This window comes from Triturus cristatus, chromosome 4_1 (assembly GCF_964204655.1).
Source record: "Triturus cristatus chromosome 4_1, aTriCri1.1, whole genome shotgun sequence".
Classification (NCBI taxonomy): Eukaryota; Metazoa; Chordata; class Amphibia; order Caudata; family Salamandridae; genus Triturus; species Triturus cristatus.
Genome location: NC_140585.1, coordinates 519,325,739 through 519,352,915, shown reverse-complemented (window position 1 = coordinate 519,352,915; position 27,177 = coordinate 519,325,739). Strand labels below are relative to the sequence as shown.

The 27,177-nt window shown below is 44.1% G+C and overlaps 1 protein-coding gene across 2 annotated transcripts in view; it reads left to right on the top strand.

Moving 5' to 3' along the window:
• LMNTD1 (lamin tail domain containing 1) overlaps positions 1-27,177 on the top strand; it is a 1,465,565-nt gene that overhangs the window by 155,216 nt on the left and 1,283,172 nt on the right. For both annotated transcript variants that reach the window (XM_085652774.1, XM_085652773.1), the window contains exon 4: positions 893-1,081. In XM_085652774.1, the coding sequence (XP_085508900.1) occupies positions 893-1,081 (189 nt within the window). The remainder of the gene's footprint in view (positions 1-892; positions 1,082-27,177) is intronic.

The window sequence follows — 27,177 nt, the reverse complement described above, 5'->3', positions numbered from 1 at the left end:
TTACAGAACTTACAATTACAAATGAAATTACAAAAAACATAAAGGCAAAAATTGTGTAATTCTATTTGCAATTGTAAGTTCTGTAAATATGTACTGCATATTGTCACATTTCATGTTATGTTAGTCCCATGATTGATGTGGTCCTTTAATTTATTTGTCTAGCAGCCATATATAACTGATACATTCAAGTGATATATAAATGTGATACATATTAAGTATATCTTGTGGTGGTGTGTCTTTGACTTATCCTTCTATTTTGAATTTTTGATGTTATTGACTTTGAATTATTATCATTTAAACTAAGCAATTGAATGACCCAACAGAACACATTGTAGCACCTATCAACTATACCCAGGTTCTGAGGGACACAGGGTTGCCCCATTATACTTAAGAGCTAAAAGGTATGCATGCCATACAATCATCATACTTATTGGCTTTGCCATTGCTTGTTTCTCTTTGGAAAGAGTTGAATTGTCACTCTTCAGAATTCACCTCTAAGATTTACTGATTCAGTACTTTTCTTTATGATCTCTAATGTACCTTTTGTTATATGTTTATGCTAGATTTTTTTAAAGCGGCGTGTTGCCCATCTGGTTATGTTAACACCAAATAAATTAATAAATAATGACTTGCCAAGTTCCCGCCATTTTGCCTTAAGGCACATATTTCTCCAGTTTAATCAATCCATGGTATTAGACACACATGCACATCACACACACCACACACGCACTCCACACACATAGCACCGACAGCCACTACACAAAACACGGTACCTCCAAACCTGAGCAAATATAAAATAAACATTTCTAATTGTTCAATCTGTAGGTCTTATTCTGAAGACTCGTTTCCTCAGTGTAGTCCGTGTGATTGACTCTTTCTTTGGCCCGCTTAGGCTCTTCCGGCTGAACACAGAACTCATGAAGAAAGATGAAGAATTGCGAAGTCTTCAACTGTACGTGGCCCAGAAGGAAGCCGATGTGCTGGCGCTGAGGACCTCCAGATCTTCCCCACTAGTGCAGCTGGAGATGGCCAAGCGGGAGCTGGAGGACTTGCAAAGGAACATCATGCTGTGCCAAAAAAAGTAAGGCGCACTTTTCCAATTGTAGACCGCTGACTGCGTCGACATGTCAGACGAAGGCTGTAATTCCGGGTACAATAATTGTAACTATTATTATAATGCACTCAGTTAAGCTATTCATCAACAAGAAGCCAAAACATCGATAGTGTAAACATAGAACGTGTGCATTTCTGGAATGAGTCCTGCCTGTATCATAAGCAAGTCCACCCACAGGTGAACCAGACCCAGAACGCGCTACTAGATGCCCGAGTACTATGGAGTTAATCAGTCCTCATACAAACTTCAATATATCACAACAATACTTAAACAATAAGGTAATACCACTGTTATACACCGTTTATTCATGATCATAACAATATGAAACTTCCCAATGTTGATGCAAGTGTTGCTCCACACTTGGACATGAAGATAACATTAATATACAACGAAGAAGACTGTCAGTTGACGTTTGTTTCGTTGGTGTAACCCAATGCATTTCGGTGAAGCGCCCTTCGTTAGGGGTAACCATGAGTAAACACAAAAACATCTTTTAAAGAGCATATGTGCAAAACATCTTTGGAAGCACAGCCTTGAGGAGGTCAGAGAGGAGCTGAGTAAAAAAGAATGAGGAAAGAGCAGAAACAGAATGACAAAGGGATGTTCAAGTGTTAAAGTCCAACAATAAACTCTGTGGTGACCCGGCTATTCGGAGTGCCCATGCGTGCATGCACACCGATTGTGAATTCATACTGCGTGGAGACCCAAAGCGTGGCAGGAAACATTTCAAGTAACAGGCTGATTGGTAATGTGGATGAAGAAAGGGTGAAACATTTTCAGGTTCACATGCTGGTTTTCAGAAGAAAGGTCAGTGGCCAAGACCGTCTGCTTGATAAAGGGGTTAAAGACCTAATCGTGAACTTACTTTTAGAGAGGTTCACAGTATATTCGGGAAACAGGCAATCGAATAGCTAGGGCATAATATTTGCATGGTCCATGTGCAATTGAAAGAATTGTTGACCTTAATCAATGATGCACCAGAATCTGGTAGCGAATAATATTTCATGTCCTTCCTGGGAGTGGCACAGCTGTCCACCAAGGCTGAAATACCCATGCAGAAGAACAGCTCACATCAGATGTAATTTAAGACATGAATGGACTTTGAATGGCATCAGGAGTGTTGTGAAAGAATAAGAATTCAGGGAGGTCTTGGAAGGTTTGATCAATGTCAACACTAAGAAATGGTTCGACAAAGCACTACAGTGTCTATTCAGGAACCTTCCAGCACCTCTAGAGTTGGGACAGTTTTAATGAATGTGAAAGGGGTAAAGGAAGCCACTGTAAGGTTTTCTGCAATGTTGTTAAAGGGAAGTAAATGAAGATGCTAGCTGGTAGCTTAGGAAGCTTTTGTGATGCATTTGGCTATCAGGACGTGCAGAACATTGTGTGGAACTTGTTTCAAAGCTACAAATTACTACAACCTTTAAAGAGAGGTGTTTATCAACAAAGCATAGATAGAATTTCTATTGCAATGATGGGCAAGCCCAATTCAGGGAAATACTGATAATAATGGATTCACGCTGAAGGTGAGAGCATTTGCAGCAAATGTCTTTTTTGCGATGGTATTTCATTGGGGATCTTCTGAGATCTGACGAGCAAGACTGTGCAATGTCTATTGATGAAATGTGTAATTTTAAGGTTGACTTTTTGATGGATTTATAGTGCTATGAAATATGATCTGTACATGTATTTTTGGTGCTTTTGTCGCTATGATGGATCTCAATTAAAAAAAAAAAGACTGTGCAGTTTCTTGAAGACTATTATCAGCTAATTTCAAACCTGAAGCAGGAGGGGGACCAGGTGGAAATGTTTCAGAACTCGAGGCTGCAGGTTCTATGAGCAGGTTTGATGCAGATACTAAAAGCACTCTGAGACGTTCAAAGACCGATTAGACAGATCCATTACATGCCAATGGCATACACTGAGCCAAATGTTTGTGGGACACATAACTAAGATGAAGGGACTAGAGGATATGATTTTCTGGCATTCCACCTTTGTGTTTTTCTTTTCTTTTCACCCGAGTCTATACAGGGCATGCTACTCTACTTGCCTCAGGACTGAGTCTCCACACAACTGCATGCCAGTGCAGTTGTTATAGAGGGAGGGAGGATGGCTGCAAGTTTCCAACAGTGCTAATTCTCCATAGATTCTGGGTGGTTGATAAGAAAGTAGGGTAGTAACAAATGTGATAAATGAGACACTTGTCCAAGGGATATAGTGTGGTTTAGGATGATGGTGGAAAGAGAAAGAAATTAAATGCATGCATACTTTAATCAGAGTACTCTCTCTGTTATCATGAATACTATACTCAATGTACATAAATAGAATGCTTCTGTATCATATCTTGATAGTGTGAAATTTGGAGCTGTGTCATTTGCAAGAGACACAACAGCAAAGTGTTCTCTGGGGGAAGGAGCAGTGGGTTCAGCAAGCTTAGCAATTAACCCCTTCAGTGCCCATGACGAGCTGGACTCGTCATGGGCCGCGGTTGCGCTGTGCCCATGACGAGTCCAGCTCGTCATAGACCCCGCCCGCTAATGCAACGGCCGGCACAGGGCGGGGAAAGGGGCGGGCACTGAAGGGGTTAACAGTGTGGCGGTTCATGGGGTGCTTGCTGATATTGTTAGGAAGTATTTGGGGTTCCAATATGACAGAGTACTTCATGACAGGTTTCGAACATTGTGTACATCTCTCGTAAAACAAGGAATGGTACTGCTTGCCTTAGACAGGAATCACATAGGAATGTAATTTTGAACACCCAAGATCGACAATCTAAATTTGTCACATCTAAACATGCAAGAAGCACCTGCCTTTTATTAACCCCTTGTGTGCCCATGACGAGCTGGACTCGTCATGGGCCGCGGTTGCGCTGTGCCCATGACGAGTCCAGCTCGTCATGAACCCCGCCCGCTAATGTAACGGCCGGCACAGGGCGGGGAAAGGGCGTGGCACACAAGGGGTTAAAATAACATTGAGGGTGTTGGTAAGCAAAAGGGCATAGTAGACATCCTTTGATCAGGCTTCAAAACCACACTAATGCCCTGACTCATTTCACAGTTGTTGAATGCATGAGCTACAGCCTAATCATATGAGAGGACACCAAGAACCCAGGCCGCAGCCATTGGGTAGGGAGGGAAATGGCCAGCGAGTGGGGCCAAGACAGTCTTATTTATATGTGGCCCACTTAAAATTAGGGGCCTCAAGTTTGCTAAGTTTGCTCTTGATGTTCACTTCTCACGTCCTACTATGAAATTTGTACTGCTAGCTGTTAGATTGGTTTTTGGGGTTTTTATTTTGTGAGTTGGTATAACAATTCATATGACTTTTAATCCAATAAAGTTCTCTCTGTGGCAATCTTTTTCTGTGAATAATAATATGAGGATTATACTTTACTCAATGACTTGAAATTTGAGAAATGTAATGACTGAATTTGTTGAAGTGTACCCCTATCACAGACCTCCTGAATGATGATGGATGTGGCTTTTCTGTTTGGTGATGCATAGTTAGATCTTTCTTTCAGTCATCTTTCAGTCATTCCTCCATATAGTAGCCCACTAGGGCACTTCAAGAAATATGCACAATTGTTGGTATTGCAATCACTTTGCTGTTTCAGCCTGATTGTAGTCCCTTTATGTGGATGATAAAATATTGGGGTGGTGATAACATGATTGTAATGTATACAGTTATAGCAACGGAAGGTCCCTGCATATCTTGTGGTCACACTAGTGATACTTTAATGAGTGATGAGTTCTTTCAAATTCCAGGTACGCTCATCAGCAAATAGTGGTAGATCATTAAATAATGTTCCAAAATCAGGTACAACTCATAGTATATCCCATCTGTTCCTGATAATTAGCTTGATTGACTCACTTTTTAAGGACAAATTAGAGACAAAAGTAATTCAGAGATATATCTCGGTTCCAGGTACGAACATGGCATTCCAGACTGTTTTATATAGTGCAAATTTATTTTGTGACAAGAGGATAAATCGATGCATTTTGGTCGCACACCGCAACCTTGTTCACAATATTGCACCACATGGATTTACATCACATATACTCAATTAACCCATACTGCACTGTGTAAACATAAAAACGGACACAAGTCCTAGTGTATAACATAAGCGCCATTTTGGAAATTAGAAAACAATGCATAAATGTTAGAAATGTGGGTCTATAGTTGGCAATAGTGTGCACCTTGTTCAAGTAGGGACCCTTACTTCTAGTCAGGATAAGGGAGTTACACTCCTAAAATAACCCCTGCTCACCCTCTTGGTAGCTTGGCATGAGCAGTCAGGCTTATCTTAGAGGCAGTGTGTAAAGCATTTGCCCATAACCAACAGCAATACAGTATTAGCACTACAAAAGGACACCGCACCAGTTTAGAAAAATATCCAATATTTGTATACACTTAAGACAAGACCAAAAAGGATAAAAATCCTCAATTATCACAATATCCTTGAAAAACAGTTCCTTGAAGTCGATAGCTCCCTCTGGGGCTATCACTGTGTCGTGAACAAACAAATCCAAACAATTCTGGCTGACCGCGGAGCCGCGGGCCAATTAGGTGTCGGGAAGACCCGCAAAACAGTACCTTTATAGATTCAGGGCATCGGTGACCTCTCGTTGAGCTTCCGAAAGCACGGCATCCACAGGCGTTGGTTCCGGAGGTCGGTGTAGGAGTTGTCGGGCCCTTGAAGTCACACGTGTTGCAGATTGAACTCCTCGCGGTTGAATTCCGGAGTACTTGTGCCAGTAGGCGTCGGGTGCTGAAGTGCATCGGTGCAGCGTGTGATGCCCTCAGGTCGCGGGGCGAGCAGGGGCTCAGTGGCGGCATCAGATGGCGTCATCGGTGAGATCAGGGTCGCGGTGTGAAGTGATGCGGTGCTCGTCATGGTGCTGGCAGGTCACGGTGCAAGCAGCGGCGTTGTTGCTGAAGCACTGTCATCGGCTGATGAACTGGAGTCGATGGTGCTGGCATAGGTAGGCCAAGGCTGCTGTGCAGGATTAGGGCAGTGCCTCGTGTAACCTTACGAGTGGTGTCCTCGAACCATGGTGTAAGCAGCGGTTTCGAATTTGGCGTGGAGCGGCGCCATCTGGCATACCATGGCGTCGTCGTGAAGCAATGCAGTGTGGAGTGTGTTGCCCACAGGTCGCGGTGCCAGCAGCGGCTCAGTGGCGGCATTAGCAGGCATCCTTGGTAAGACCAGGGCCGCGATGCAGCATTGTGGCGGTGCCCTCTGCGGTACCTTCAGGACACCGCGTCGGCAGCGGCATCATAGACGGCGTCGTGTTGCTTTTTCTTCTGTTGCAGCACAAAAGACACAGTCCCCAGTGCTGAGGGCAGAAGAACTTGAAGTCTTTGCTATTCCTGAGACTTATTGCAAGCTCTGCCTCAAGCCCTTGGAGATACACAAAGAAAGAAGTTGTAGAAAGTTCAGTCCAGTCCTTTCACTGCCCAATGCCCAAGACAGAAGCAGACACTGCAGGCCAACACAGCAAAGCACTCAGCAAAGTGGTAGTTCCTCCTCACAGCTTCTCCAGCTCTTCTTCTTGGCAGTCTTCTTGGTCCAAAAGAGTTCTAAAATTCAGGGGTTTGGGCCCCACTTATTATAGCTCAAAATTCTTTGTCTTTTCAGGCAGAGTGTATGTGCCCAAGTTATTCATGATTGAGAGGGCACACAGGGTTCCTACACGTCCTCCACGCCCTGGGAACCCACCACGGACAATCATTGCCTGGGTATTTAATTTCCGGGACAGGGATGCTCTACTCCAGGTGGCCAGAGCGAAAGGAAACTTTCCGTACGAAAATTCAATCATCAGGTTCTTTCCGGACTTCTCTTAACAGGTGCAGAAACAAAGAAGGAGCTTCGACCATGTCAAAAAGTAACTGAGATCAAAAGATCTGAAAAATATGATGCTCTTCTCGGCCCGACTTAAAGTACTTGCGGAAGGCAAATCATGGTTCTTTGCAACACTGGATGAGGCTTGGGATTGGCTTGAAGGGTGGCGTACAGCAGGGAGAAGGCTCGACCGGGGCCCTTGCAGAGGACTGAAGCAGGCGAACAGAAGAGATCCATCGACGGAGCGAGGGCCTGGCGCTTCCTCGCAGAGACCTGCAGAACTGGGGGCGGATGAGGATATCCCGTATGGGTGAAGTAATTTCTGACAGTGGGAGATATCTGGCCCCGCATGCAGTAGAGGAAGAAAATTAGGGGAATGAGACATTGACATCCAAGACTTTGTTGGAGCCTGGAAACTATGGATGTGAATGACTGTACTTCAGGGCGCTTATCATATTTCTGCAATGTGTGGCAGGAGGGGCGGGACTCGTGTTTTGTCTAACTTGTCTGTGGGTCCGCTCGATTCAGCACCCCCATGTATCTGTTAGGCTAGTATTGTAATGGTTTTTTTGGGACGACAGGTGCTCTGCAGGTTGGAGAGTTGGGGTTTCCATAACCTTTTCAGTAGGGTAGCAGGGAGGGGGGGTGGGAGTTGGGATAGGGGGGTAGATTGTTTAGATAGTTTGGACATGTACTACATGAGTAATGGACGAAGAGTAACAAGTGTCAAAATTCTTGGCTGCTATATATGGGGAAGAAGGAATCGCTACAGGTATGGAGAGTCGTAGGCATGTGCAATCTTCCCTAAAAATCTGGTCCTGAAACGTCAATTGGCTTAAAGATCAACTGTATTACTGTTTATCCAACGTCACTCCCCTGACATAATGCTCCTGCAAGAAACACATTTGGGAGGCAATTACTGCAGGACCCTTGACAGGTTTGGTTACACCCTCATGGCACACCCGGGGTATACCTCGGGCTCCAGGGGAGTGGGAATTCTACTTAAGCGCTCATATCCCTTTATACAGTGTAACGTTGTGACAGATACCCTGGGCAGATTTGTGGTGATGAGCGGGATGTGGGAAGGACTGACAGTTAACCTTTGATCAGTTTACTCATCCCCCGGGCTACAAACCGCAATGTTAGATGCACTAGGTACCATGCTTCTACATTTACCAGAAGGGAGATTAATTATGGGGGGAGACCTGAACAATATAGTTTCGCCCAAAGTCGACACACTGAGCAGGACTCAGGGGGGCCCGGACAATCCCAAGCAGGGGGGCCAACTGAAGGGGTTCCTGGAGGACCTGGGTCTGGGGACATATGGAGACATCGAAATCCCACTGTGAGGCAGTACACGCACCTTTCGGCAGGGACAGGCTGTCTTTCCAGAATAGACTTCATAATTACACAATTAGCCGGCATTGGGGAGTTCAGGGAGGCGGGCCACATAGCTAGGGGAATATCGGATCACTCCCACGTTGAAGTCAAACTATAGGGTCCGAGTAGGGACTACACGTTGCCACCCAGAATCAAACCCTGGCACTTCAAGGATGAGGACTTCCAGGAAGAAAGCCGGGTTGCAGCGGAGCGGTACTTTGCAGAAAATCTCAGAACGGTCGATTCAGCCGTGACTCTCTGGGAGGCCTTCAAAACAGTCATTAGAGAACATGTTCAATTTAGAATATGCGTCATTAAGAAAGAAAAACAGGCCAAATGTACGGCGCTTGAAACCAGAATAATCAACCTAGAGGCACAAGTAGCGGGTGGCGATCAACAGCCAGCTACAGGGAGACACCTCCTTCGAATCCGACTGAAGGAACTAAGGGACCTTGAGGTAGACAGTGCCAGGGCTCTTGCTGTTTCAACGCAATACAAACTATACGATGTTGGGGATAAGGTGAACAAACTCCCAGCATGGTTGGAAAAGAGGAGGGACGGGGTGGGTGGGTTCTTGGGATAACCAATGAGCCAGGGAAACTGAGGATATCAGGGGCACAAATAGCGGAGGGTTTCGCCGGCTACTATGAGAAGGTTTACACATTCCAATTTACACACTCAGAGGAGGACTGCAGAGCCTTCCTGAAAGACATTTCTATGCCGAGCCTTAGTGACGAGGATCGTGCCCCACTGGACCAAGATTTGACAGTTGATGAGGTTAAGGCAGCAACCAGAGCCCTCCAATCTGGGAAAGCAGCAGGACCTAATGGTCTACCAGTCGAATTATATAAGGCTATGCTGGATACTACGCAGAATATATGTTATATATGTTTAGTCAGGCATTGTTGGATGGTATGCTGCCGACAAACCAATTGACGGCGGTAATAACAGTAATCTTAAAACATGAAAATGACCTTCGAGTTGCGAGTCATATAGATCGATTTCTCTGTTAAATTTTGAAGTCAAAGTCCTGGTTAAGCTATTGGCCACAAGACTTGCAGGTGTAATAGAGACTCTGATACACCTGGACCAGTCGGGATTCATGCCTCACCTTAGTACCAGGTTGAATCTATGCCGTCTGTTCGGGATACTTCACGTTACTCAGACAGACGCGAAGGAGTAGATGGCCCTCCTTTCCTTGGACGCGAGCATGGCCTTCGACAGTATAGAGTGGAACCATATTTATGCTGTCCTAGGGCAATGTGGCTTGGGCCCCAAATTCATCACATGGGTTAAAGTCTTGTATAATCAACCCTTGGCCAGGGTGCGGGTCAACGCTACGGTTTCCTGGGCCTTTGCTCTGCATAGGAGTACCAGGCAGGGCTGTCCGCTCTCCCCTGTTTTGTTTGCTTTCGCCATTGAGCCACTGGCGGCATGGGTCCAAAAGGACCCAGTGATTTGGGGGATCCCAATTGGGGAAGAGGGGAAAGATCCCATATCTCTCTATGCGTACGACATATTATTATTCGTGAGGAGGCCGAAACAGTCCGTCGACAGCATACTGCAGATATTCTGCATATTTGGGGAATATTCAGGATACCGTATCAATTGGGACAAATCTTTACTATTTCCCTTATTGGGGGGGCCTCCGGCTCTAACCTCCAGGTGCTCGGTACCAATGAACGAAAGAGGTTTCAAATCTTAAGGTATTTATATTACGCATGATCCGAGGGAGTTCTACAACCAAAATCTGGGGCAACAATTAGACAAGCTTATCACGGATGCCAAGCATTGGCGAACGCTACCGTTGACGTTGATGGGCCGCGCGGCCCTGTTTAAAATGATAGCGCTCCCCGCCTGTTATATGTGTTGCAGAATTCACCATTTGAGGTGTCCCCAGGGTTTTTTAAGATAGTGGAGTCAGAAATTAGGGCACTGATGTGGAGTGGGGTCACCCCACGTATTGCTTTGTATAAACCTCAGAGGGGAGTCTTTGAGGGGGGGCTGGCGGTGCCAGATATTCAAGGTTACTACTGGGCCGCACAATTAGTAAACGTGAATGCGTGGATGTTCGGGGAGCGCTCGAAACCAGCCTACAGAGTAGATAGAGTGGCCATGGGATCTAGAGGACCACACGCAGTTCTCTATAGTACGCACATGGATAGACTCCTCCCACCACACACGTGGACGGTAGCGAAATTGTGGAAAGCCACCACAAAATACCTGGGGTGGGACAAGAAACTATCAGGGATGACCCCTCTATGGGCAGGGGACTTGCTTAAGAATGTAGGCAACCTAACTGTATTCGCCAAATGGGAACTGCTAGGAATAGAGACATTGGGAGATGTCTGGAGAGGAGGAGCGTACATCACTTTCAAAGAGCTACAGTAGTATTATTCGATGGGTCAGGGGAATAGCTGCGATATTTGAGACTAGGCCATGCGCTTCAGAAACGTATTAGGGAAGGAGAGACAATAGGGGAGGCCGGCCCGCGAGAAGATCGAGTACTCACAGAGCAGATACGGGACAAGACAATTTCCATATTCTATGAAAAAATAATCATCAATGTTCCAGACCACACAGCCACCCTCAGACAAACATGGGAACAAGATGTTGGCACCTTAAAAGATGAGCAATGGGTGGAAGTGCTCCAAGGCCTGAGGGAAGTAGCAATCCGAGCCAGATTCAGACTCATCCAATTATAAGATTTTGCATAGAGTGTACTACCCCAGATCAGTGCTTTATAAAATGGGCAGGTGTGAAGTTACGAGTTGCCATAGAAGGTGTGGGTTGGAGGGATCCTTTTATCCTCTCCTGTGGGAGTGCCCGAGCATTTGTGAATTTTGGATAAAGGTTGCTAGAGCGATGTCGGAGGTGGTAGAGCTAGAGGTTACATTGAACCCAAAGTGGTTTCTTCTGATTACGGAGGCGAACGAAGACTGGCCTAGGTATGTGAAGACTTGGTTGGGATTGACAGCAATAGTAGCCATGCTAAATATTGCTGGGAAGTGTGGGGCAACATCCACCCCCATGCTGGAGGAATGGGAAAATTATCTTGACTGGTGCTGACAGGCCGAGACAGTAATCTATAAAAGTAGAGGGTGCCTCAAGAAAGGAGAAAATCTGGGAAGCATGGAGGGTACACCGGGGCCTCTAAGAGGGAGATAGGGGACGCTTGTATAGTTTATGAATGTGGACTTTCAATGGACAAGATGAATAGGAAATTTAAATGTAATATAAGATTGAAGTGTCTATATCTATGCTCTTTGTATCTAAGAACATGTCCTGGTTTAATAAAAAGATTTTTTTTAAAGAAAATGCTCCAATGATAGTATCCAATAAAGCAAGAAGCTAAAAAATATGTCAGGGAGATCTTAGATCAACTTGAATACCAAAGAGTGATTGAAACATGCACCTCTCAAATGAATAACCCCTTTGCTTCCCGTGTCAAAACCAGACAACACATATTGTCAAGTTTTAGATTACAGACATTTAAACACTTGCACTAAGACGTTTCAAAATGCACACAGTGCCACATTAATGAATAACATTGTGTGGAAAAAATACAAAACAACGCTAGACATATCAAATGGATTTTTTTGGCAAAATATAGCGCCTGAGAGCAGATATTTGACAGCATTCTCAGCACTAGGGTCTCAGTTGCAATGTTGTCGACTCCCCCAGGGGTATAGGAACAGCCCGTGGTTGTTTACAGCCAGAGTAACTGAATTACTTCCAAATCTGGATGAGGAGGCAGTGTCTTATGTGGATGATATTTATCTAATGGACAATGACCTGGAGGAACACTTGAACAGAATGAATACCATAATTTTGGGATTTGCCTCTGAGGGTTACAAATTCAACTTTAAAAAATCGAAGATAGCCCACCTTAACGTCTTTTTTCTAGGATATGGGCTTTCAAGTGAAGGAAAAAGGCTGGCAGCTAACTTTAAAAAATAATGTGCGCTGCTCCAATCTCCAAAATGATTTTAAAAATGTACAATCAAACTTGGGATTCCTGAACTTTGGCAGAACATGCATTTTGGATTACGTAGAAAGAAATCTTTCTACAATTTCATAAAACCTGACTTTTCAGTTAGACAGTGGACACAGGAACACACAGATACTCTTCGTTCCTTACAAGCTGACTTGATAGCTTCAAAACACTTACAGATACGCATAAATGTACTCAACCTGGTGATCCGTATAGTTGCGGGTAAATCTGGGTACACCTATCTAACATATAATGAAGGTGAGATAGTACCAATAGCATATAAATCACATTTGTACACAAATGCTGAGATGCGTTTTGCATCAACTGAAAAAAATGTAACAGCAGTACAGACTGCTGTAGTTAGAGAAAGGGCCCTGGCTCAAGGGAAACGTATAATAGTCGTTACACCAGTTCCAGCCTGCAACAAAGTCAAGCGTACCCAATGCTAAAGCCTTACATTCAAGATGGATACAATGGGCTAATCCTCTCACTGCAACAGATGTAGAATACAGGTACGACCCAAATAAAAAAAAAAAGCATTTCTGCAATACGAAGAAGAACATCCTCTACCAAATTAAATAATGCCTCTAGATCAGTATGAATATATTATTTATACTGGTGGTTCTGTGCAACCGGCCATAGGGAGCAAACAGCAATACAGCGCGCGTGTGCTATTGTTAAAGGATGCATGCAGGATGTAAAGTTTCACCCGAAATGCACCAAAACACAGTCTATAGGAGACTGCACGGCGCAGCTGGCAGAACTAAAAGCACTAATGCTGGCACTTGTAAATACGGATCGACAATTCCCCACACTAATCATGTGTGATTCCTTTTACTGTGTACAGTCATATAATGAATATTTACATCACAGGGGACAAAACGGGTTTAAAGATGAAAAAGTTGGCACAATAAAGCACAAAATGCTATGGGAACAGGTAGTGGATTTGAAAAACGAACTACCAAAGGTTCACGTTATACACACATTGATGGCATTCACATTGAAGGGAATTCATTGGCTGACGAAGCCACAAAGGGGGCTGTACATACGGCTTCTGTAGCTGCACTCACTCGTTCAAAAAATGAGAAGAGTATGGTTGCGATTATTGCCACACGCAATAACACAGCAGCACCGAAACGATTTCCACTCAAGTACTCCTACAAGTTAGATGCAAACAATGTTCCATTTGCTTAAATTCCTGGAGTGGGGGATAGAGTAATACCAAATATGGCTCGCAGGTTAGGATTAATTCTAGCAGCACATGAGGGTATAGGTTCTGCACACGCTGGAGTGTCTGCTACGGTTTCTCTATTGAAACAATGCTACTGGTGGCGGTGGCCAGGACTAAGAAGGCAGACTAAGGACTATGACTTGAAATGTGACATCTGTCATCAGATGAAAGGCTCCACTGTAACACGTCCAGTGTAGACACCTTTACTGATATCGGACAAACCACTAGCATGTGTTTATTTGGACCACTGCGGCCGCTAACAATCTGATGGGGCTTACAAGTATATCATGGTTGCAGTGGATTCATACTCTAGGTTCCTATGGGTGTGGCCCCAGCGCTCGGCTGATGCTCGAACTGTTATAAACGATCTGCGAGTCTTTATAGGGACATACACAATTGGCACATTACATTCTGACCATGGCCCCACGTTTAGCTCTAGGGCCTACAAGGAAGCTATGGGAAGTCTGGTTGTAGCATTGCAGTAATCCTCTCCGTACCATCCCGAGGGAAATTCAGTTTCGGAGAGGAAAAACCGGGACTTAAAGCCGTCTTTAACAGCTGGAGTATTAGGCTCGGGTGGAAATTGGGTAAAACACCTGTATGAAGTCCAAAGGGCATTAAACAATCAGCCAAGAAGCTCTCTGGGGGGGGGGGGGGTGTCATTCCTTATGAGGGCCTATTTGGGACAAGAATGTGGGTACCTGATCTTGATTGTGAAGGCACAATGGTGGATGAAAAACCTTTTGCCATCCATAAATGTTTGGCTGTTTTACAGGACCTGAACGAAAGCAGGGTGCTACAGAGTAATATCCAGATGAAAAGAACCGCCACTAAAGAAGTAAAAAGTGTCACGACAAGACCTGTCTGGATCCCTAACGTGGGGGATCTGGTCAGAGAAAAAATAGCGGACAAAAAAGAATTTGGGCCATCATACAGAAAGCCTGTACCTGTCTTGGCAGTTGAAGGAACAAGAACAGTACTTTTGCCACCTCTTGCCGGTAAAAAGGAGAAAAGATTTGTCTCATTTGACCTAATCAAACCACACTATGTGGCTGATAATGAATAGTAGGCCGGGTGGACTCCGAAGTAACAGACATCCTCCTCTCACAACTATACAAGAAGTTTGAACAGAAAGACTCATCATGTTTAAAGGGTCACCTGCATGGAATGAAGGACTAATCAACAATACAATGGAACTCGTTCCTCTTGAAACTGAAGTTCAAAATGAGAACTCCACTGAAAGACAAATTTAAATTCGACCAAACACGGATATCTACGTCAACATGCCCCAACAAGAGCAAGCTACAGTTTTCACAAAACCTGCAGAACTACAGAAAATTGATTGAACTGCATCCGAGCGAACCAGAAACAACGCCAGCCCAAAGAACTTGTCTACAGCGATTTAAAGATTTTCTGAACTTTCTTAAAAAGACTTACCTGGTATCACCTTGGGTGGAACTCTGGGTATCTACAGGAATACTTCTCTTTCTTTTCTAGCTAGGCCCAGTAATAGTTTTTAGCATGCTAATAAATGGAACTTATCTTAGAGAAAGCTCTACAGCACAAAAAGTGAATGTGATTCTGAAACCACATCTATCATCAAATCGTGAAAAAAGAGACCTATCATCAGTGAACATTACATTAGTTCCAATACCTGACGGTATAGTATGGGACAAGGTTGATTTTGATATATTTGGCCCGACTGAACTTTTCAAAATACCACATTTATTCAAGATTTCATTAAGTGATATCATTACCTCCAGTACATTTTCTGATGATTGGGATATGAAACTGTAAATAACATGTTGTCTGATATAGAGAAATCTGCATCTTTTTCTAATAATGAAATGTTAGAGGATACATCAGACTTTGAGGAAATGTATTGCTATCAACATTATGGTCATCACTTTCTGCATAAATCTGCTAACCCTAGGAATGTTTTCACATATCACCAATGGGAACATTGCCCAACACCGCCAAAAAGCAGTTAAAAAACATTTGCACCAAAATTCCGTATTTTTCAGGGTTTAACACATCAGACCCAGCCTCATATTACTATAAGGTTGTACCTACACCGGCACAGAAAAATATGTTGACAAACACCTAACAGATTTATTCTGCTTCCTTTATTGCCCATTTGTCTGAACAAGGGTTCAACCTATGGGAAGACACCATAGACTTAAAATCAGTCTGGGGTTCTAGAGACTGGCAGGTCCAGGGAACAGAGGCACTTTTTAGAGCATGTCTTATTCCTTGACTGTTAGAAATGGGGGTCTCTAGTTGGCAGAGGTAGGTACCTTTGACCAAGTAGGGACCCTTGCTTCTAGTCAGGGTAAGGGGGATACACACTTTAGATAACCCCTGCTCACCCCCTTGGTAGCTTGGCACGAGCAGAAAGGCTTATCCCAAAGGCAATGTGTAAAGTATTTGTACCAACACTCACAGTAACACAGTGAAAACACCACAAATGGACACCACACCAGTTTAGAACAAGCATTGGCATAGCCAATAGGTCTCGCCTTTGGGACCTTATAAGTGTTTAGCCATGCAACAGTTACATAACTAAATACTTATAAGGTCCCAAAAGCGAGACCTATTGGCTATGCAAAGCGGCGTGCGGCCACGAAAGTGAAAGTGATCGCGATCACGATCAAACATCAAAGCGGCCGTGGGGCCGCGAAAGTGAAAGTAATCGCGGTAAAGCGTGGAGCGCGCCCGCGCACATGCACTGTAGCTCTAGGCTGGCCTGGTAGCACTTTTTGGAGCCCTCTCAATAAGTCTCGCCAGACCAGCGCATGCGCTGGGTCAGGCGAGACCTAAAAATAAAATATCTTTATCTAAACTTAACAAGACCAAAATAACAAAACTCCAACATACATAAACTCAGTAGAATGTATTTAAAAAGGTTGTTGCAAAAATAAACTTGTAGATGATAAATGCGACACTTTAGTCTCAAAGTTCCATGGTATGCGTAACGCAAAACAAACAAAAGGGGCATAGAGAAGGCGATGCGTCGGTTCTTCCTGCGCTCCGGTTCCGATGCGACAAGATGGCGCCTCGATGCGTTGCGACGATCCGGTGCGATGCATCAAAATGGCGTCTTTACTGCGATGCGATAACGTGGAGGCAAAGCGTGCATGCCCGACGGCCGTGCGGTGAACTCGGTGGTTTTCTGAGCAGTGACAGGCTCTGCAACACGCTTCCCCAGTGATGCGATGACACCCTTGGCGTCTGCAACACTCTTCTCCGGTGTTGCGGCGGCGATCAGCGGCGGCGCGCTTCCTTAGCAATGCGATGGCCCTGCGACACGCTTCACCGGTGATGCAATCGCACCCTCTGTGGTGGCTGCACGCTTCTCCGGTGATGCGACGCCGAACAGCGGCAGCGGCATCACGCTTCCTCGATGATGCGACAGCGGCTGCTGCTGCGGCGTCACACTTCCCTCTCATTGCGTCGTGCTTCCAGTTCCCAACAGCAAAAAGGCCTCACACACAGTTACAGGCCCTCCTGGCAGACTGGAACTCCCAGCTAGGAAGTTCAGGGAAGCAGCGGGTGAAGTCCTTTTGTGCCTGGGACTTCAGAAACAGGAGGCCAGCTCTTCTCAGGCCCTTGGAGACTTTTCTTCAGATGGACACATCACACAGCAAAGTACTTCTTCAAGCAGGGGGGCACAGCACACAACAAAGTCCCTTGGTCCTCTCCTCAGTAGAAACATCAACCGGCAGGCCAACCCCAGACACACAGCAAGAGCAGTACTTCTCCTCAGTCTCTTCAGCTGATCTTCTTTGGCAAGGATTCCTTTTGATCACAAAGTAGTCTAGCTTTCAGGGGTTTCAGCTCTCATATTTATACCCCAAAAGTCTTTGTTCTCTATGTGTGAGGGGTCCTGGACCCAGTCCAAACCAGTTCTGGGGGCACTTTGCCAGTGCACATCTTCTTCCTTTGTGAGTGTGGGCCAGGGCCATCAGACACATGCAGGAGGTGGAGCCAGCACTGTGGAAGACAGTCACAGCCCTATGCATGCCCAGGTGCTACTCCTCCCACCACTCCAAACGCAGATAGGTCTATTCAGCCTAGTGCTGACTCACCCAGACTCCTGGAGCCACCCCAGCCCCTGTCACTCTCAAACCAGACAGTCAATCCACAAACAGGCAGAGGCACACAGAAAGGTTGAACAAGAAAATATCCGCTTTCTAACGGTGCTATTTGCAAACACAGTATTTAAAAAACATCTTAAAAAAAATATGTGTTATTAAATTCTGAGTTTAGGGATACCAGACTCCAATTTTCTATCTTGCTCCTTTGGGACGATATGCAGGTAAACATGTTACACAGCATTCCCCATTCTGTCCTATGGGCAAGATAGCATTTCAATAGTGAAAAACGAAATTGGCAGTATTTCACTATCAGGACATGTTTCCCACACTAGTACATGTCCTACCTTTCACATACACTGCACCCTGCCCAGGGGGGTACCTTGGGCCTGCCATAGGGGTGTCCAATGTGTAAGAAAAGGGAAGGGTCAGGCCTGGTAAGTGGGTACACTTGGCCAGGTCAACAGGGCAGTTAACAAATTGCACACAGGCGCTGCGGTGGCAGGCCTGAGACCTCTTTACAGCGCTACTCATGTGGGTGGCACAATCAGTGCTGCAAGCCCACTAGTAGCATTTGAATTACCAGCCCTGGCACAATCAGTGGACTTTACTAGGGACCTACTGGTAAAACAAATAAGCCAATCATGGATAACCAATCACTATAACAATTTACACAGGGAGCACTTGCACTTTGGCACTGATCAGCAGTGGCAAAGTGCCCAAAGCGCCCAAAGCATCTAAACCAGCAAAAACGAAATCCAGCACAGTGTCAAAAATACAGGAGGTAGAGGTAAAAAGTCAGGGGAAACCACGCCAAGGATGCCAGGTCTAACATCGACAAATAATATTCTTGAATGAAACAGTGCAACAAACAACTTATCTTGGGTTAGCCAGGAATAAAGATCTGAATGCACTTCGGGTGCCAGCACCATCACACACCGAGGATAACATAACATCACAAAAACAGGTTACAATAGATTACATTTAGCAAAGTAATAGATCAGACCCCGATTGGAAGGAATGGTTGTTTTGGCCGGTAGACACCAATAACTGTCAAGAAAGATTCTTGGGTAAAACTAAAATATTTAGTATTAATGGGCCAGATCCACGTTATGTGCAAAGACAACACCCAGGGGTAGTGACATCATACAGTGTTGGGAAGTTATGCCTTGATTGGCTAAAAACCTCCACACTCACACAGGTGAAACAACACCTATCCTTACATTAACAGGATGTGGACCAACAGGATTTTTTATTCGGTCCTAGGAAGCTACGTCGCAAACGTTTCTATTATGTTGTCTACAATGAGATCTGGAAAATGTCACAACAAGAGGCCGCAGAAAGATTATGAGAAATAGATCGTATATACCTAGAGAAAGCTCTAGCAGTGGTCGACAATGGGTTAACGACACTAACATCCAGAATATATTCACTGGGCAACATTGTATCATCTGCTATTGATGTCCTAGAACAAGATTTGTCCATTTTACAACACGGGCAATCACAATTACGTTCTATTATGTTGTAAGCTGGACGCTGCAATCTTTGCGTGCCGGCTATGAGCCTTGGTGTTTCATGAACATCATGTCTCTGTTCTCCTCATACAATCTGATGGAAAAACAGATAGAAATGGCACAAAGGGGAGCAAAGTATACAATGCTGCGCATTGAAAAATTGGACAGATTAGCGTTCACAGTGGCAGAATTACCGTCCACAGAATGGTTAATTCATGGCCACATAACTCGTCCAGTCACTGCTTTTCAATTTCAATATTGCCTTGAACAAATGCAGGCAGGCAGATATGAAGACATGGATAGGGAATTCATCAAGGAATCTTGGGAATTACCGTACAGATTCTGATGCCGGAGTGGGGGAAAAGAAGTGTTTCTAAGCGGTACAAACTGCGAGAATACTTTAAGTGGATCACTTATATGCCAGGATATAATGCTTCATGGGGCCTGTAATGGTTCAGTAGCAAACTTATCCTGTCACTTAAAGGGTGCCCCAGCTGCCGTGATCACACCAGGGTTCAGGCTACTTTCAAATGGGAGTTAGTTGATGCTGAACGATCAAGGTTGCTGTGGGATGATTCCGGGCATCGCATATCTGGTAACTGTGAGTTCCAGGGCTACTTGTGGTATGCAAGTATTGTTTCCACCAACACACACAGTCAGGGAGGGGCCGTTATGGCCTTCGCTAATGTTTCATTAATACGGTTTGATACTTTGAGCAGAATGAAAGCCATGCTTAGACAGAAACCTGTGCCCTTAACCTCCGCTCGAGAAACCTTTGGTCTTCAAGTAGCAAGGTCTTCAGCAGAGATACAGGCACTTATACATACAAATTGCCCTTTCCATTTAGTAGAAATGGTATATCGTATCTTTAATATGTCTGATACAACAGGCATTGTCCACCTATTTAAGACCATAGGTTCTAGACTATCAAGCACCTTTCAGATGGTCCTCAGAGTTATGCCAAACCTTATACTTTGGAAGCATATTTGGACGGATGCCGCTGATCCTGTTTCTAATAGGTATCCTAATTGTCGTTTTCCTGCTACGCAATGGACGTCCCAGTCACCAAGGAGATGGAAACAGTACTCCTGGAGAGAAAATACCTTGATCGCATGGTACAACTTCTAGGCACAACTCGCCTAAGAGAACTAAGTGCTTCTTGTTTCTTGTCGTTTAGACCTGTCTGGAAGGACTGCATCTTACCTGTCCTCTGATGCCTGTTTTGCAGAGAAGAATGCGTGTTGGATCTCTGTCTGGCACTCCCATCATGTGTGCAACCGGACGTTGATGCTTTACTGGACCCGATGACGGCCCATGTTCTGCAGTGTCCCCAGCGTATTCCTATGTTGATGGCGACATTCCTAGAACCACCACAGGTAGTATCTGCTCCTGTTGGTATGGACACCAGCTCCTCCTCTGACACCCAGCCTTGGATGGCGCACTGGCTTCCCCAGCACTGGCTGTGGACAGTAAGGAAGATCATCTGTGCTCAATTGACATGATATGCGAGGTGTTACAGGGACCGCCAGCTGCGGAAGCGAGCAACAAGAATGTTGCGTCGATTAGCCAGGACAAAAAAACATTTGACTCATTTAGCCCGTCGTGTGCTGGGAAAAAAAATGTACCTTTTGGAAAGCAAACAGAAAATTGGAACCCCCATATCAAAATTGACATTCTTTTCAGCATACATGGCTTTCAAATGCTGGTAGTAGCTTAGGTGTCAATTTCCACTTTTCTAACCTCTTTTTAGAATTTTCTTTTTAAGAATTTTTTACAAATATTTTTAAACATTGTTTTTGAGCATAAAAAGAAACTAATGTTTTTACCGTTTGGGTACCAGTATCTAGCCAGCCTAGTAGTACGTTTAGAATTTAACTATTTCGTCCATTCGGAAGAGGAGTGGGTGTTATATTCCATATAGGTATCATAACATAGGCCCCGGTAATCTCATTACCCACCACCTGTATTCTCTCCCTACATTACACTTGTCACAGTTTACCGGGACTGACCTTTTACCTAGATGTTCCACTGCATTGAGAACGCAGGTTTTCCCTAGTTTAAAAGCTCATATATTATGCATGAGGATTCTTGGAAGCACAGCGGGACTACAATCTCCTGTATAAAATCTATGTACAAAGTTCATGCCCAACGTCATCTTAAGGCCGACACAGTAATACAGTAAGGTAGGACCCCTGGGGAGACCTATGGTTATATATACATCACATCTTGCTAAGATAAGACAGAGGAGACCGAGACATCCCGGCTGACACACTGACCAGAGACGCTGAGGTTCCTGCACGCAGACACTCCAGCTTGCAGTGGTCTAACATCTCTCGCGGGTGTCCAACTCAATACCAGGATGGGGTCCCACAGTCTCTCACTTCAGGTTATGGGGTTGACAAATTTTTAGAGGGATTCTTGGCTTAACACCTACATACATTCTAGGTACACTTAGGTACATCTAGTTAGGGAGGCTTCGTAAGAGTACCCATCTTTAATCATGTGTTTTATATATTTGTATGTATTCACGATTGTAGTAAGATGGTAGAGCTATACCACCCATTTACCTTTATCGTACTGCTAATCATTTATAGCTGATACTGTCTAACGGTTGTTGCAGCTCATTTATTTTACACCAGAATACCAACTGTTCAATAAATTATTATTGAAAATGCCCAGCCTGTTTATTCTGTGTATTCCTCTGAGACAGACTAAGTGAGCACGAGTGACAGAGCGAAAAGTAGTATATTGTTTCCACAGTCCTGAGGGATCAGGGTTGTCATGTTCGATGGTTGTCAAGAACTATTCTCTCCTTGGTAAGAGGAGATTCTATGGCACTGTGAGCTAGTTGGTACAAGAAGGCCAACATAACGGGGGGTGATCATAGTTCAACTAACACCATTCCTACAGTGTATGTTGTCTAAACGCGCAGATCCTGTATACTTTTTATAGGAACCACACCACAATGGAAACACCAATCCATAACAATTTCACAGAGAGCATATGCACTTTATCACTGATTAGCAGTGGTAAAGTGCCCAGAGTCCTAAAGACCAACACAAACAGATAAGGAAAGAAATAGGAGGAAGAAGTAAAACGTTTGGGGATAACCCTGCAAAAAAGACCATTTCCAACAATAAATTACTATCATGTCTAGATTCAAACTTTTGCTTTCCTCAAATATTGTTACAATAATAAAAACCACATATTTCAGAGTCTGCTCAAATACATCCATGGCAATCATTTCATATTATAGGTCAGATGGACAGATATTTTAACATAAACTATGTCATAGACAAAATCATCATATATAGGGAGAGCGTGCCGGCATATTTTACCATAGGACACTCGTGCGCTGGTGAGATCACATAGGTTCCTCTAGCCTCAAACCAAGTACAATTAGTGAACCTTGAATAAAGGGCAGTGGCATAAAGCCCAAGTGGGTGCGTAAAAACAGTTAACTCCATAAAAGCTCCAAACTCAAAATTTGCACCAAACAGAGGTATAAAGCTCTCTCACATCATAAAGTGCATTGACCGGGAGAAATATTAAAGGGACCTATGTATGAGTGTGTAAGTTGCCACTCCTCTATTATGTAATTCAGACTATTCCACCCTAATGGGCTCAACGTGAAGGCGGCCCCAGGAAGCCCAGGTGGGCATACATGCTTGAAACTCACAAGACACACTATCAAAGTTATATTACATAATATTATGTTTCAGTTTATATTATTTAGAAGTTATCCCAGTTCAGAATATAGGAGGCCAACAATTTGATATGTGGAATCGGCAATAAACTGCCCCTGATAACTGTTGGATTGTACTGTGGCACAAATGATGCATGAAAAGCACATCATATACATCAGTAGCTGTCATTGTCATCCAATGTATTCACACCGTCAATGCAATTGTTAATAGACCACCATTGTCAGTAACTATGTTGTCTAATGTGGGATTAGCCCCTATCCAATTGATGATGTACTGTGAGCTTGTACTTTGGGAAAGGTGATATGGCACGTCCCAGATCACATAGGTCTTGGCTCCACAAAGCTATGTGAATACTTTGGTGACCGTTAGGTGCACAAATAGCATAATTTAGAAGTGCGCACTCAAGTTTGTGTTTCAGAAAATATGAGAAGAAATTAATATAACCATAGTTAAAAATACAAATGGAAATGCATTGTGTGATTTAAAAAATGTCTATAATTGCAGAAATTTCAATGTTTTAACATCCTAGAATCCTACATACGAAGCTAAACGTTCCCTTCATGTTGGCAATCCTTGGGGACATGCCCCCAAAACAAATACTCCTGGCTATGACCATGCTAAGAACTTTGTGGAAATGGCACTGTGAAATCCCTAAGTACAGGTAGAGGGTAGTGTGCATTGACATACAGATGGCTGCCGAGGCATGCTAGGCCTAACAAAGCCGGACACTGAATTTTCCATTGTAGGACGGAACTGCAAGGCCTTGTGTGGTATCTTGTTTGCTTTCCTGGGGGAATGGGGGTGCAGAATAGCCTAGCTGGAACCATCTGCCATCTGGCTGAGAGCTTCTCCAGACAACAACATACAGAAGGCTGTGGGGCTGTTTTACCCTCGCCTGTTATGGTGACGGGATGGAAGCATTGAATGTGGATTACCGCTCACAAAGGTGATGGGAGAAGAAGAAACACACTTGATTCGAGAGCGGCTTCTCTGGACTCAGTGTAAAAAGTGGAGACATTGGGGTGGCCAAGGGAGGTGCTGTAAACTTGCATGGGTGCGCTGCGTGTGCCAAGAAACCTGCTACAAGAAAGGAAAACTGGGGAAGCTGGTTGAAAGATAACAGAAGCTCACCAAAGCAATAGTTAGAGACATAGGCATGAGACCACAGATGACATTGCAAAGGACAGATGTGAGGAGATATTTTGGATTTGGCACATCACTACATTAGTGTCGGCAAGGCCTTAATCAATACAGAACCCATGGTCCATTAGTTGTACACAAATCTAAAGTGACTGGGCCTTGGAGAGCACTATGGACCATGACATATGTCTAGACCCCCTAGAAGCAGCCCTGACCGCCACGGAGGTGTTATGAAGTGGTTCTCATCCTATCTTAAAGGCTGCAAATGAGTCAAGATGATTGGCTATCCCTCCTTTCTGTCCGCACCCCATATGGAGTCCACACAGGCAACATTGTAAGACCTCTGCTATTAAATCAATGTGTGTAAAGGATGAACTAGGTGCTTTCCCTCATGAGAATGCAATTGACACTCCGCTATATCTCACCTTGTTGGAATGGATACCAGCCTTTATGACCTGCTGATCCACAATCCAAATATGGATGAGCCAGGATTTTCTCAGATTGAGCCCTGGAACGACTAATGTAATTAAGATTGCACCCAATCACTCTCAGCTTCCTGTCTAAGGGCCTGATTTAGATCTTGGCGGAGGGGAATACTCTGTCACAAACATGATGGATATCCCGTCCCCCATATTATGATCCCAGTATATTCTATGGAAATCGTAATACGGGATATCTGGCACGTTTGCGATGGAATATTCCATCCGCCTAGATCTAAATAAGGCCGAAAATCTGGCTTCCCCACTGGTCTCATTCAGGATAACTGCAACTAATGTCAACAGTGTTAGCAGGTTCATATAGCCCTTGGCAGGTGGTCAACAAGCCATTCGGCTTGGAGAGTCTTGCATCTGTTAGCATTGCAGGTACCCACATATAAATTCTACATTTCCCTACCAACATACTAAAGAATGTATGCTGAAACAGCTCCTGCTGACATGGCAAGAGTACTTACAGGTAAATGCACTGCGGTGGTTTGCATGTCATAACCGCCTGCTCAGCTTTCTTATTATTTTCAAGAAAACGTCCCCAAAACCAGGGTTGCTTCTGTGAAACAAAATAACAACTGCCATGATGTGCTGTGGGTGGTTCCTCAGGTTTAGGAGCTAGCTGTGGGGAAAAACTGCAGTCATGGGCAGGAAATATCTGAACACTCACCCTCATATAAACAGCATTCTTGAACCAGCAACCCGGTGGTAGATGGGCCGCTGATCAGTTGTTTCTGACAAGAGATGTCATCTGACATTCGGCAGACAAAAACAGGTCAATTTGCCATCCCTAAATGGAGGAGGGGAACTGGAATGGTGGCGGAGTGGGACATCTTGTTTATGGCAGATTCCCTGCATTTGCCACACTCTAAATGAGGCCCAATAGCTGTTGGTTTTACCCTTGATAGGACGTTCAACTTGGATGTGCACATAAAGACCATGGCAAGTTGGGCACAATACCAAATGAGATTACTCAGAAGTAATGCAGTCTGACCTTAACAGTGTGGTAAAGCTTCTTTTCCTTTTAATGATCAACTGCGGCAGTCCCCTACAATCAGGTATCCGTAAAAGCAGGCTCACTGCACTAAAAGCAGTATTGCTTGCTGCATCTCACCTGCTCTCTGGATACCTCTTAAGTGTACACATCAGAATATGTCCGAAATACTACAGTGTTTCTCATTAGAGGCTAGATGTACTTTAAACCTTATGCCTGCCTTATGATCTAATGTATCTAAACTACTTAAGACACCTGGCCAGGACAATAAAGAGCTAGAATGAATAGCACTCCCTTAGTTAAGAATCTCTCTGACACAGACAACCCTAAGTTCAAAAACTGAAGTCCCTGTGACCTGGACAAAATACTGCTGTGACTCTATCTTCACTAACTCCTTTAAAGTCCATGGAATTGTAATTACTTATGAGCCGTCCCTCTTCCTTTTTACACTACCGATATGCAGCCTGTTGTAGCCCATAGGCATGTAACCAAAACATCTGATGCTATCCTCATCCTTGTACTACATTTCATGTTTATTTTACAGGTAGACTTTGATTTCTATTTACCTTTCAATTTACCTGCTATTGAGTCACCTGTTCTTTAGGGTGGACAACATTTTCGTTATGCTAGCTAATATCGCGAATCTTCTAACATTTTGGGTTACGTTTGTTACGCAAACTTCTCAAAACTATGCCACTAGACCACGTTTTGTAAAATGCTGTGACTTAGCATGGCAACAACGTCAAAGTGCAGAACATAAGCAGCTTTTTTTCACTTCACTTGTGTGTTTTGCACTGTTTTTTTTACTGTGAAATGCGTTGTCCTGTCCAAAATGGACGTGAGGACGCACTTTACACTAAAAATATAGGGCCACATGCATCACTGTAAATTGCGGTCGCAAAGAGGCAGTTTAGCAGAATCTGCCCCTTTGCGACCACCATTTTTGCAGTTGGGATGCATCAACCCAAATGCAAAAATCGCTATTTTAGTTCTCGCTAAATTTGGGGTTACTTAATTTGCGATTGCATTCAGGGAATCGCAAACTGCGATTCCCTAAATGCAATGCAACAAAATAAAATATGCGATTTTGCATTTAAGAAACGCAAATTACCATCAACTCAAAGTTGATGGTAATTTGCGAGAACTTTGAAAAATGCCCAAAAATGCATTTTTCAAAGTTCTATATTGCCGACATTCATGCCCTTGGGGCATGTGTGTGCGCAACATGTTTTTAAATTGTAGTTCCAGGGGTGCATCAGGGTGTCCTTTTGGCACCCTTGCACCCTTGAAATTGCATGCGCAATTTGCGAATACCTATTTGGTACTCGCAAATTGCGCATGCAATTCCCATTGAGTCCTATGGGCCAATGAATGGGAAGCAATTCCTTATTTGTGATTCGCAATTTGCAAGTCGCAAATAAGGAATGTGTAGGAATGACAAATTGTTTTGCGATTCTTACATGCATAAGGAATTGCGATTCCTAAATTGTGATTTCTTTGATCAGCAATACAAATACAAATTTTGAATTGTGTCATAGAAACTGTTGGAAAAAACCATTGGCACCTAAGGGAACATTCAAAGAAGAACTAAATGTTGTAATATTGTGAAGTGACGTATTACATTCTTGAAATGTTTAAAGTAAGATGTCAATGTTAGTTATTTGGAACATTTATTTTAACAG